Source organism: Dendrobates tinctorius, unplaced genomic scaffold (assembly GCF_039654945.1).
Source record: "Dendrobates tinctorius isolate UK_male_01 unplaced genomic scaffold, ASM3965494v1 ptg000143l, whole genome shotgun sequence".
Lineage (NCBI taxonomy): Eukaryota > Metazoa > Chordata > Amphibia > Anura > Dendrobatidae > Dendrobates > Dendrobates tinctorius.
This window is the reverse complement of record NW_027361810.1, coordinates 13907185-13919166: the sequence shown is the minus strand read 5'-3', so window position 1 is coordinate 13919166 and position 11982 is coordinate 13907185. Positions and strand designations below refer to the sequence as shown.

The 11982-nt window shown below is 44.5% G+C and overlaps 1 protein-coding gene across 1 annotated transcript in view; it reads left to right on the top strand.

The window, feature by feature from the left end:
* The first annotated feature begins 292 nt into the window (after positions 1–292).
* The window catches only part of TMEM163 (transmembrane protein 163), a 143355-nt gene continuing 131665 nt past the window's right edge, over positions 293–11982 (top strand). Inside the window, exon 1 of the mRNA XM_073545535.1 lies at positions 293–699. Coding sequence (XP_073401636.1) covers positions 504–699 — 196 coding nt within the window. The 5' untranslated portion in view covers positions 293–503. The remainder of the gene's footprint in view (positions 700–11982) is intronic.

The following is an 11982-nucleotide window of genomic DNA, read 5'->3' as shown; positions in this document are numbered from 1 at the left end:
CCTACAACCTAATATATAAGAATCCCCAAAAAGCAGTGGTCCCTCCTGTGTGAGCTGAAGATTGCTTGCATATTAATAGGATGCGGACCTGCACCAATATAATCACTAATTGGATATTAAAGGGTCTCAGCTTCATATTGTACATGGTATAGACAAGAATCTGTCACTAGTCAGTGGGATGTATTGCAAAACACATAGAGCCCCCATTCCAGCTGCTGCAGCCCTCTATCAGTGTGTGGGACTCCAGCTAGGTCACCTGCCTGTGTCTCCCCCCTGCACTGCTGAGTGATGCTGCAGCCTGAACTCAGGAGAGGCTATAGGAGGCAGCATTCACTGCCTGCTGCCTGTGTCTTGCTGTCCTCCTCTGCCAGGCTGCAGCCTCTTTCTGTGGCTGTCATGAGCTTGCACTGAGCTTGCACTGGTAGTGAGTGATCCAGCAGCATCCAGAGCACACAGCACCCTCTGCTCTCACCTGGGTGCCACATTCCTCATCTCCAGCCATCATGGACCCCTTTGACACAGAGCTCTGCTATCCCCCGGACCCCAGCATTGTGCAGCCCAACTGTAACGGGCAACCAGCACAGGGACCCCCAGAGCAGATGCCCAGCAAGACCCTGGAGGTGCCAGTCCAAATGGAGAGGGACCAGCAGATGAAGATGAGTGAGAGCGGCCAGTTCAGTGATCTGGTGGAGAACAGAGGTGGGTGAGTCCCTGGAACTTGTTTAGCAAACAGAGGTGCAGGGGGAAGTTTGGGGGGTCCCAAAGAAAGTACCTTCAGTTGGACTGTCCAAGTCCCACCAGATGCAGTGGTCATTGCTAGTGGACAATCCGGGGGGGGGGGGGGTTTCGTGGCATTAACCCGCTAAGACCTGGATCCACCCATCTAATTATCATGTACCAGATGCATCAGCTCCTCATTGTGTGTATAATACTGTATATGAGATGGAAATCAGAAACTGGATCAGGAATAAAGTCTGGTAACTTTGGATTTATACATTGTATCAGACCCCCTGATATAAGATCTATGGTCTCCACATTGTATCAGACCCCCTGATATAAGATCTATGGTCTCCACATTGTATCAGACCCCTGATATAAGATCTATGGTCTCCACATTGTATCAGACCCCTGATATAAGATCTATGGTCTCCACATTGTATCAGACCCCTGATATAAGATCTATGGTCTCCACATTGTATCAGACCCCTGATATAAGATCTATGGTCTCCACATTGTATCAGACCCCTGATATAAGATCTATGGTCTCCACATTGTATCAGACCCCTGATATAAGATCTATGGTCTCCACATTGTATCAGACCCCTGATATAAGATCTATGGTCTCCACATTGTATCAGACCCCTGATATAAGATCTATGGTCTCCACATTGTATCAGACCCCTGATATAAGATCTATGGTCTCCACATTGTATCAGACCCCCTGATATAAGATCTATGGTCTCCACATTGTATCAGACCCCTGATATAAGATCTATGGTCTCCACATTGTATCAGACCCCTGATATAAGATCTATGGTCTCCACATTGTATCAGACCCCTGATATAAGATCTATGGTCTCCACATTGTATCAGACCCCTGATATAAGATCTATGGTCTCCACATTGTATCAGACCCCTGATATAAGATCTATGGTCTCCACATTGTATCAGACCCCCTGATATAAGATCTATGGTCTCCACATTGTATCAGACCCCTGATATAAGATCTATGGTCTCCACATTGTATCAGACCCCTGATATAAGATCTATGGTCTCCACATTGTATCAGACCCCTGATATAAGATCTATGGTCTCCACATTGTATCAGACCCCTGATATAAGATCTATGGTCTCCACATTGTATCAGACCCCTGATATAAGATCTATGGTCTCCACATTGTATCAGACCCCTGATATAAGATCTATGGTCTCCACATTGTATCAGACCCCTGATATAAGATCTATGGTCTCCACATTGTATCAGACCCCTGATATAAGATCTATGGTCTCCACATTGTATCAGACCCCTGATATAAGATCTATGGTCTCCACATTGTATCAGACCCCTGATATAAGATCTATGGTCTCCACATTCTATCAGACCCCTGATATAAGATCTATGGTCTCCACATTGTATCAGACCCCTGATATAAGATCTATATTCTCCACATTGTATCAGACCCCTGATATAAGATCTATGGTCTCCACATTGTATCAGACCCCCTGATATAAGATCTATGGTCTCCACATTGTATCAGACCCCTGATATAAGATCTATGGTCTCCACATTCTATCTGACCCCTGATATAAGATCTATGGTCTCCACATTCTATCAGACCCCTAAACTGTAACATTTGATTACTACATTAGTCAAACTACATTGTATGAGATACAATGTAAGGATCATACAAAATACTAAGTATTAGACCCTTTATACAAAATATATGGTCTCTACATTGTATAACAACCGCTAAAGTGTAATCTATAATCACTACATTGTATCAGTTACCTAGTATTGGGTATGATCTTTCCAATCTCCTGATATATGACTTGTGATCTTTACATTTCACTAGACCCCTTATATGTTACTTATGATCACTGTAGTGTATTTAGTACAATCTGTGATTTGATAGCAGTGACTACAACGCTGCGGTACATGTTGGCACCATATCAGCACCATAATTAAATGCATAAATGATACATTGCTACATTGTGTCAGATACCTAGTATTGATGTGATCTGTTTATTGTGCTATTCTCATGAATTAAGATATGTAATATGTACATTGTATCCGACCCCTAAAATGTAATTTATAATCAGTACATTAGGAAAGTTATATTGCATCAGATACAATGTAAAGGTACCAGGCATCAGACCCCTTATGTATGGCTTTTCACCTCAATATTATATTAGACCCCTGATACATGGCTTTTGATCTCTGTATTATACTAGACCCCTGTTATGTGACTTGTGGTCTCAGACCCCTAAATTGTAACCTGGAATCACTCCATCACAGCCTCTACACTGTAGCAGAGCTGTTTTGCTTGTTAATAGTTACAATGTATACACTATACACCAGTAATTTGTAAATAGTGATAGTTACATTGTAACAGATGCCTGATATGTGTAATCACTGTAGTGTATGTAGTATAATAATCTGTGATTTGATGACCATGATTACAGTGTACTACACTGTGGTATGTGCAGGAGCTATATAAGTAACAAAATTAAATGCATAAATAGTAAATTGCTGCATAGTATTAGATCTGAGTTTATCTGATATGTGATGATTTTTCTGACAGCAAAATCCTAATATCTAAGTACTAGATGTAGCAGATCTCTAACGTATAAGTTGTGATCTGATGGGAGTGATGGCAGACTGTACAAGCCTCTTAAATTGGTAGTCCGTCTTGTAGTCATGGATTGAGGGTGTGTGCACACGTTGCGGATTCTGCTGCGGATCCGCAGTGGATTTGGTCCTGCGGATCCACAGCAGTTTCTGCTGCGGTGTACAGTACCATTAAACGCAATGGAAAATGAAAACCGCAGTGCACACGGTGCAGATTTTTCTGCGGTTTCAAAACCGCAGCATGTCAATTCTTTGTGCGGATTCCGCAGCAGTTTAGCACCTGCTCCATGACAGGTGTCAAACCGCAGGGGAAAACCGCAGGCTAAACCGCAGAAAATCTGCAGATAAACCGTGCGGATTTAGACAAATCCGCACGGAAAATTCCGCAGTAGAATCCGCAACGTTTGCCCTACTAGATGATCCGTATCTTGTACTGGATCTCTGATACATGACCTGCCATTCCTACACTGTTTACATCTCTGGTGTTTGGTATGTGATCCTGATATTTTATGTTTGACATGTAATCACCTAATAAAATAAGATCGCTGATATATTACAACATTGATCCCTAGATTGTGTCTAATCTCTGATATACTATGTGACATCCACATTCCATCAGACCCCTGATATTGACCTTGGGGGGGCTGACACAGTGGTGGAGGAGAATCCTGTACTTTTATTATTTTTTTTTCTTCCTATTTTATGATGTAGATGATGTGCTGTGAGTTTTATTTTCTACTTTCTATTATGGAGTATCACTTTAAGATGTCATATAGTAAATATACAAAGGAGGAGTGGATTCTCTGGGGGAAGCAGAACAGGAGGGTGATGGGTGCAGCTGACAAAAGTCATGTTTGGGCACAAACAACCCTTTCTTTGCTATGTCTTCTTTGGTGACCTAACCCTGATGTGCCTGACCAAGTGTCTTGTCTGTAAGATGTCATTAGCACCAGTGTATGGCATGTGGCAATCTATGGCTATGGCAGGGATGGCAGTGTATGGTTTGTTGCATCTATGTGCTGTGTGCTGCAAGGGTTGTGTAGGCGGTGTGTATGTATGACTTGTGCATCGCATGGGCTGTATAAGCGTATAATGTGAGCTTTGCGTATTTATGCATTTGTGTGTTTGTGAGTATTTCTTGTAATCTGTGAATTTAGGTGCTAATTATAGCTGGGTGAATTGGATAAGTAGTATGGGTTTACAGTATCTGTGTAACCATATGTGTATATATATATATATATATATATATATATATATATATATATATATATAATATGTGTGCTATTTTGCCTTTGTGTATACATGTATGTGAGTTGTCCAAGCAGTTGTGAGTTGTGTAGTGTTGTGCTTCCGGCACATGTTGGGAGTGCACAGGGCTTGTGTGATGTTCTGTCTCTGTCTTGTGCTCCTGTATTTCATCATTTCTTGTATTTGTGCATAGGACGTGTGTTGTGTGTTCGGCACTGGTCTGTGTGTATGGATGGATGTATTCATTGTAGGTGCTTTCAGCTATTCAGATGCTTCAAGGGCAGAATGAATAATTTAAAAGGGAAGTCAGATGTAGAAAGCATAAAATCAAAGCAAATGCATAATACCATGCACATGATGAGTTAACCAGGGAGGGAACAAATCCGGATTAATGGACAATATAGATGATAGGGAGATAGACAGATAGATAGATGATAGATAATAAATAGATAGATAGATAATAGACATATAATAGATAGATATTAAATAGATAGATAGATGATAGATCATAGATACATAGATATGATACATGATTAGATTATAGACATACGATTAATAGATATAAGATAGTCAGTGATGGACATTGGACAATACATTTGTGCAATCAGTGCACGTGCAAAGGGGCTCAAGAAGTAAGCGGGGGGCTTCTACCACCAAAGCTACAAGCAGCTTCTGTCATAAATATATTTAAGGGTGCATTGTGAGGAACTATTGAACTTCAAAGGGACCATGTACTGTTGTTGCACAGAAGTCCTTTTATTTCTGTGCGCCTGATAGGCATAGCTAGATAGATAATAGACGATACATAGATAGATGATACATAGATACCGTAATTAAATTAGTGAGCAATATAGATAATGAATATTTAGATATTAAATAGATAAATCAATTTACATAAGTATAGAGTAATAATGACTTAGACGGAAATTGATAAATACATAATTACATAGATAGATATCAGAAAGAGATAAATTACATAAAGAGAGATAAATAGATGGTATGTTTTCAGTTACATAGATATAGAGAAATAAAGATGATAGATATATAGACAGACATTAGATACACAGATAATACACCAGATGTGAGTTAGACAATTTATCTGTATAATTTCCTTGATTTTTTTTTTTTACTTTTTTTTCCCTAAGGTTTGAATTGAAGGGTTAATGCCGTCATCAGCACTTCCACTAAATATAGTTATTGATTGTCGGTGGATGATTCCGGCTCGTGCAGCGCTGGGATTTATCAGATGCTTTACAAGGGATTAAAAAGAGAGAACAAAGGCGACTGACGACCATATGGCAGAACCCCGGCCTGGAGAACAGCTGGAGAATAGAATGGATAGGACTGGCACCTGTACGGTCCCTATGGGGACCAGCAGAGTCTGCAGGGGGAGGGGGAGGATTTTTAATATGCAGAGTCAAAATAGAACTAGGAAAGTGAAGACACAGTAATAGAAAGCGACAGACATAGATACAGATGGGATGTGGAGGAGGAAGGAATCGCAGGCTATTTTCGGATTCATACTCTGCTTTACGCCTGATGGTGGAATCGGCTGCTTCTCTCTCTACAAGGAATATGTCATTGCCAGGAAATAATTGTATTTGTTCATGATTTTTTCTTTCCTGAAACTAATTTTAGATCCCTAGAAACACACATGCCAGGTGTCCATTATTTGCTCTATACCAACAATGAAGTTGGAATTGCATTTGCACAAATCAGATTGTACAGAGCTAAGGACACGCATATAAATCGTATTGCCCCATAGCAAAATGCAAAATGGACCCATCACTAAATGAAAAATTCCCTTAAATGTCTTATGTCTTTTTTAAAATTAATGTCCAACATTTCCTCTTGTTATATATCAGTATAGGGAAGTTCTGTTTTCCGACTTGATAAATGAAATAATCCCAGATGCATGTAGCCAACACTAGGGGTAGCTCCCTGTATAAAGAGATATGTTATGATTGGGTCACCGAGGAGGAGAGCAAGCAAAGCTAAGCCACAGAAAACCAGAGAGGTTGGTAACTAAGTGGATTGCAGACCCCTGATCCTATCCACACAACTAGCAGTAGCTGTGGAGTGTACCTACGATGATCCTAGACGCCTCGGCACAGCCGGAGAGCTAACTAAGCCTAAAGTAAGAAAGTGGAAATCTAAACTGCCCCAGAGCAGACCCCAAAGGAATAGATAGCCCCCAAACACATATTGTTGGTGAGACAAGATGAAAACACAAAAGCAGGCAGGAAAATAGACTGAGCAAATGATGGGGCCCACACTGACTAGACAGGACAGGAAAAGAAAGACACTGTCTGCAATCACGCAAAAAACCCTGCAAAAAGTCCAACACATCTGATACAAAAAACACTGAAGTCGCACGACTTTGCCCCCACTATATCAGCACTCTGGTATATTCTGAAAGCAAAGCAAAAAGAGGCCAATCTAATAAGGGACAAAAACAAACTGGCACAAGCAGTAACATATGGACGGTGATTCAGCACAGCCCCAGCCGGAGCTGGCTGACCCACACAAAACTGAGATAGACAAACCAGATCAAATGCAAACAGAATAGCAAATTAACACTTAGCTGAACATGCAGGGACTGAGCTGGAAACATCAGACCTCAGGAGGCAAGAAGAAAATCACCAGCAGGGATAGAGGGAGGCGGCTGTCTTAAATCCCAATCTGAAACTCCAGATCTCCAATCGTCGTCCTCATTATCAGGTGGCAAGCCTCTGTTAATCAGATCAGCTCCATTACCTCCAGTAACCACCAGAGGGAGCCCAGAAAGAGAACTCGCAACCCCTCTGTCAATCTGACCAGCTCCACTACCTTCAGTAATAACCAGAGGGAGGCCAGAAAGCGAATTCACAACAGAGATACATAAGTGTCATGATCCCAGTGCAGGTTTTTGAGCTGCACGTCAGGGGTTAATGTCTGGAGCTCAGTGCAGGTTTTGACCTCGGGTTAATGATTCTGGCCTCTTTTTGGTTCTGGGGGAGCTTCTTAAACCCCTCGGAAGCTCCAATCCCTGTCAGTTATACTTTTGCCTTTGGCCGAGTGTGGTGACCTCCGTGTGCCTGTGCCTGTTCATTGTTATAGCTTGTTTATATGGTTCTGACCCGGTTCTGTTCCCCGTTGTGCGTTTGCCTGTTGATTCTGTACTGCGCTACCCTCTCTGTGTATGACTCGTTGCCTGTTATCTGACTACTCTCTGCTCGCCCCTCTTGTACCTTGCAGCTATCTCTGTGTATGACTCATTGGCTACGTCCTGACTATTCTCCCTGTCTATGCCCCCTGGTAACTTTGTCTCGCAGTTACCCTGCTAGGAGTTCTCGTGCAGCTCCTAGCTCTCTGGAGTTTAGGCCACGCCCCCAGCAGTCACGTGCTTCAGGTCCTTCTGTTCTGAAGTACGCACCTACTTGTCTGCTTCCCGCTCCACAGGTATCTTTGAACACAGTTCGCAGTGCCGTGTTCCTGATATTATAACTGACCTTGAATTTTTCTTTCTCTCCTCACTTCTGCAGCATGGACCCAATGTGTGCTTTATCTGAGCAGGTGAAATGCTTGACTCAGTCGCTGCAGAAGCTTAGTTTGGAACACCAAGCTCTGGCTCAGTCCCAACGGCGGGTTGAGGACTCAGTTCACGGGGTGCTTTCCGCAGGCTTTCAGCAGGTGGGAATAGAGAATTTGTCTGGGCCTGAGCGCCAAGCCATGAAGGAGTACATAGCTGAGAGTCTCCGCAAAGGGCATATCAGGCCTTCTGTGTCACCTGTGGCAGCAGGATTCTTCTTTGTGAAGAAGAAAGATGGTGGTTTGCGGCCGTGCCTCGACTTTCGGGAACTGAACAAGATAACGGTTAGGAACACTTACCCGCTTCCCCTCATCCCAGACTTATGTAACCAGTTAGCTGGGGCCCAATGGTTCTCCAAGTTAGATCTCCGGGGGGCCTATAATCTGATAAGGGTTCGGGAAGTGGACGAGTGGAAAACTACGTTCCTCACATCAGAAGGACTCTTTGAAAACCTGGTAATGCCGTTTGGGTTAACTAATTCGCCCGCTATTTTCCAGAATTTCATCAATGTGGTGTTTTCTGACCTGATAGGCCGTTTTGTTATTATTTATTTGGATGACATTTTGGTGTATTCCCCGGACAGCCAGTCTCACTTGCAACATCTACACACAGTTCTCCAGAGACTCAGGGAGAACCAATTGTTCGCTAAATTGGAAAAATGTTCATTTTTTGTACAGAAACTGTCTTTTTTGGGGTTGATTGTGTCCTGTGAGGGGTTTCGTATGGATCCTAAGAAGGTGCTGGCGATCGCTGACTGGGTTCAGCCTCGAAATCTCAAGGGGCTCCAGCGCTTCTTAGGATTTGCGAACTATTATCGGAGATTCATTAAAAGTTTCTCACAAGTGGTTAAACCACTCACGGATCTTACCCGGAAGGGCGCTGATGTAAAAAATTGGTCTGTACTCGCTAATGAGTCCTTCTCAGCTATTAAGAAATGTTTCATGTCCGCCCCGGTGTTGGTCCAACCAGACCCGTCCAAACCATTCATTGTGGAGGTGGATGCTTCTGAAGTAGGGGTGGGGGCAGTGCTGTCCCAGGGTCCGGCCACCCTTACCAATCTCAGACCCTGTGCCTTCTTCTCCAAGAAGTTCTCTTCAGCCGAGAGAAACTATGATGTAGGCAATAGAGAACTTCTTGCGGTCAAGCTGGCGTTTGAGGAATGGAGGCACTTTTTGGAAGGGGCGGCTCACCCTATCACGGTTGTCACAGATCACAAAAATTTGGCATACCTTGAATCTGCTAAGAGGCTTACTCCTAGACAAGCCATTTGGTCACTTTTTTTTTCAGTTCTCCATTACTTTTTGACCGGGGTCCAAAAATGTTAAAACGGATGCCCTGTCCAGAAGTTTTGACCCGGTATCTCCCCCCGAGCAGCCATCCTCCATTCTTCCCCCAGGGGTGGTAGTGGCGGGGGTCTCATCTGAGTTGGAACAAGAAATTCTAAGGGCTCAGGCCCTAGCTCCGGCAACCAGGCCAGGGGATAAATTGTTTGTTCCAGATTTATTGCGGCCTAGACTTCTGCAGGAGTTTCATAAGTCTAGGCTGAGTGCTCATCCAGGTATCACGGCCACTAGAGAGGCAGTAGCCAGGGGTTTTTGGTGGCCTTCACTAAGGTCCGATGTCAAGAAATTTGTTTCTGCTTGTGGTGTGTGTGCCCGTTCCAAAAGCTCACAGAACCGGCCGGCTGGGGAAAACTCATACCTTTACCGGTTCCTGATAGGCCATGGACTCATCTTTCCATGGATTTTATTACCGGCCTTCCACCTTCCAGGGGCAATACCGTGATCTGGGTGGTGGTGGATAGGTTTTCTAAACAGGCCCATTTCATTCCCTTGGCAGCATTACCCTCAGCAGAAACATTGTCAAGGTTGTTTGTGCAGCATGTGGTCCGATTGCATGGGGTACCCCTGAATGTGGTGTCTGACAGAGGTGTGCAGTTTGTGGCCAAATTTGGGAGGGCGTTCTGTATGAAATTGGGCATCTCACTCTCCTTCTCGTCGGCATATCACCTGGAGAATAATGGTCAGACAGAACGCACCAATCAATCCCTGGAGCAAATTCTCAGGTGTCTGACCTCCGCCAGACAGGAGGATTGGTGTGATGCGTTACCGTTGGCGGAATTCGCTTTTAACAACCAGGTGAGTCAGTCCACCAACATGTCCCCATTCCTGATTAACTATGGGTTTAATCCGCATCTTGGGGAGTTTTCACTGGTGGATTCCGGTTGTCCAGGGGTAGAGGGGTCCGTTCAACGGTTAAAAAACCTCTGGGCTGAAGTCCAGCGTAATATCTCTCGGGCCCAGGGGAGGTACAAATATTTTGCTGACAAAAAGAGAGCCTCGGGAGACATGTTTCGGGTGGGAGAGAAAGTTTGGCTTTCCACACATAACATGAACTTAAAGGTACCATCAGCTAAGTTGGGACCAAAGTTCATTGGTCCGTACGAGATTATGGAGTTAGTCAACCCAGTGGCATATAGGTTGCGTCTCCCCGCCTCCTTAAAAATATCCAATGTGATCCATAAATCTCTGTTGAAATCTGTAGGTTCTGTCAAAGAGGACTCCGAGCCTGTTGTTCCTCCAGTGCTGAGGGTCAATTGTAGTATGAGGTCGGACATATTGTGGACTCTCGGCGGGTGCACCGCTCTTTGCAGTATCTGGTCCACTGGAAGGGATATGGACCAGAGGAGTGCTCATGGGTCCCTGCTCGCTCTGTACATGCAGATCGCCTGGTTCGGTCTTTCCATGCCAAGTACCCGGGGAAGCCTGGGGGGTCCAGAGGCCCCCCGTTGAGAGGGGGGTACTGTCATGATCCCAGTGCAGGTTTTTGAGCTGCACGTCAGGGGTTAATGTCTGGAGCTCAGTGCAGGTTTTGACCTGAACACCTCGGGTTAATGATTGTGGCCTCTTTTTGGTTCTGGGAGAGCTTCTTAAACCCCTGGGAAGCTCCAATCCCTGTCAGTTATACTTTTGCCTTTGGCCGAGTGTGGTGACCACCGTGTGCCTGTGCCTGTTCGTTGTTATAGCTTGTTTATATGGTTCTGACCCGGTTCTGTTCCCCGTTGTGCGTTTGCCTGTTGATTCTGTACTGCGCTACCCTCTCTGTGTATGACTCATTGCCTGTTATCTGACTACTCTCTGCTCGCCCCTCTTGTACCTTGCAGCTATCTCTGTGTATGACTCATTGGCTACGTCCTGACTATCCTCCCTGTCTATGCCCCTTGGTAACTTTGTCTCGCAGTTACCCTGCTAGGAGTTCTCTTGCAGCTCCTAGCTCTCTGGAGTTTAGGCCACGCCCCCAGCAGTCACGTGCTTCAGGTCCTGTTGTTCTGAAGTACACACCTACTCGGCTGCTGCCTGCTCCACAGGTATCTTTGAACACAGTTCGCTTTACTCAGGACACGCGCACTGACTCAGTGAGCAAGCTCAGTGCGGTGTTCCTGACAATAAGATCCTGTGTGCAGCCACCACTAGGGGGAGCTCGCTGTATACAGAGATAAATGATAAGATCCTGTCTGCAGCCACCACTAGGGGGAGCTCCCTGTATATAGAGATACATGATAAGATCCTGTCTGCAGCCACCATTAGGGGGAGCTCCCTGTATTCAGAGATACATGATAAGGTTCTGTCTGCAGCCACCACTAGGGGGAGCTCCCTGTATACAGAGATAGATAATAAGATTCTGGCTGCAGCCACCACTAGGGGGAGCTCCCTGTATACAGAGATACATGATAAGATCCTGTCTGCAGCCACCATTAGGGGGAGCTCCCTGTATACAGAGATACATGATAAGATCCGGTCTGTAGCCACCACTA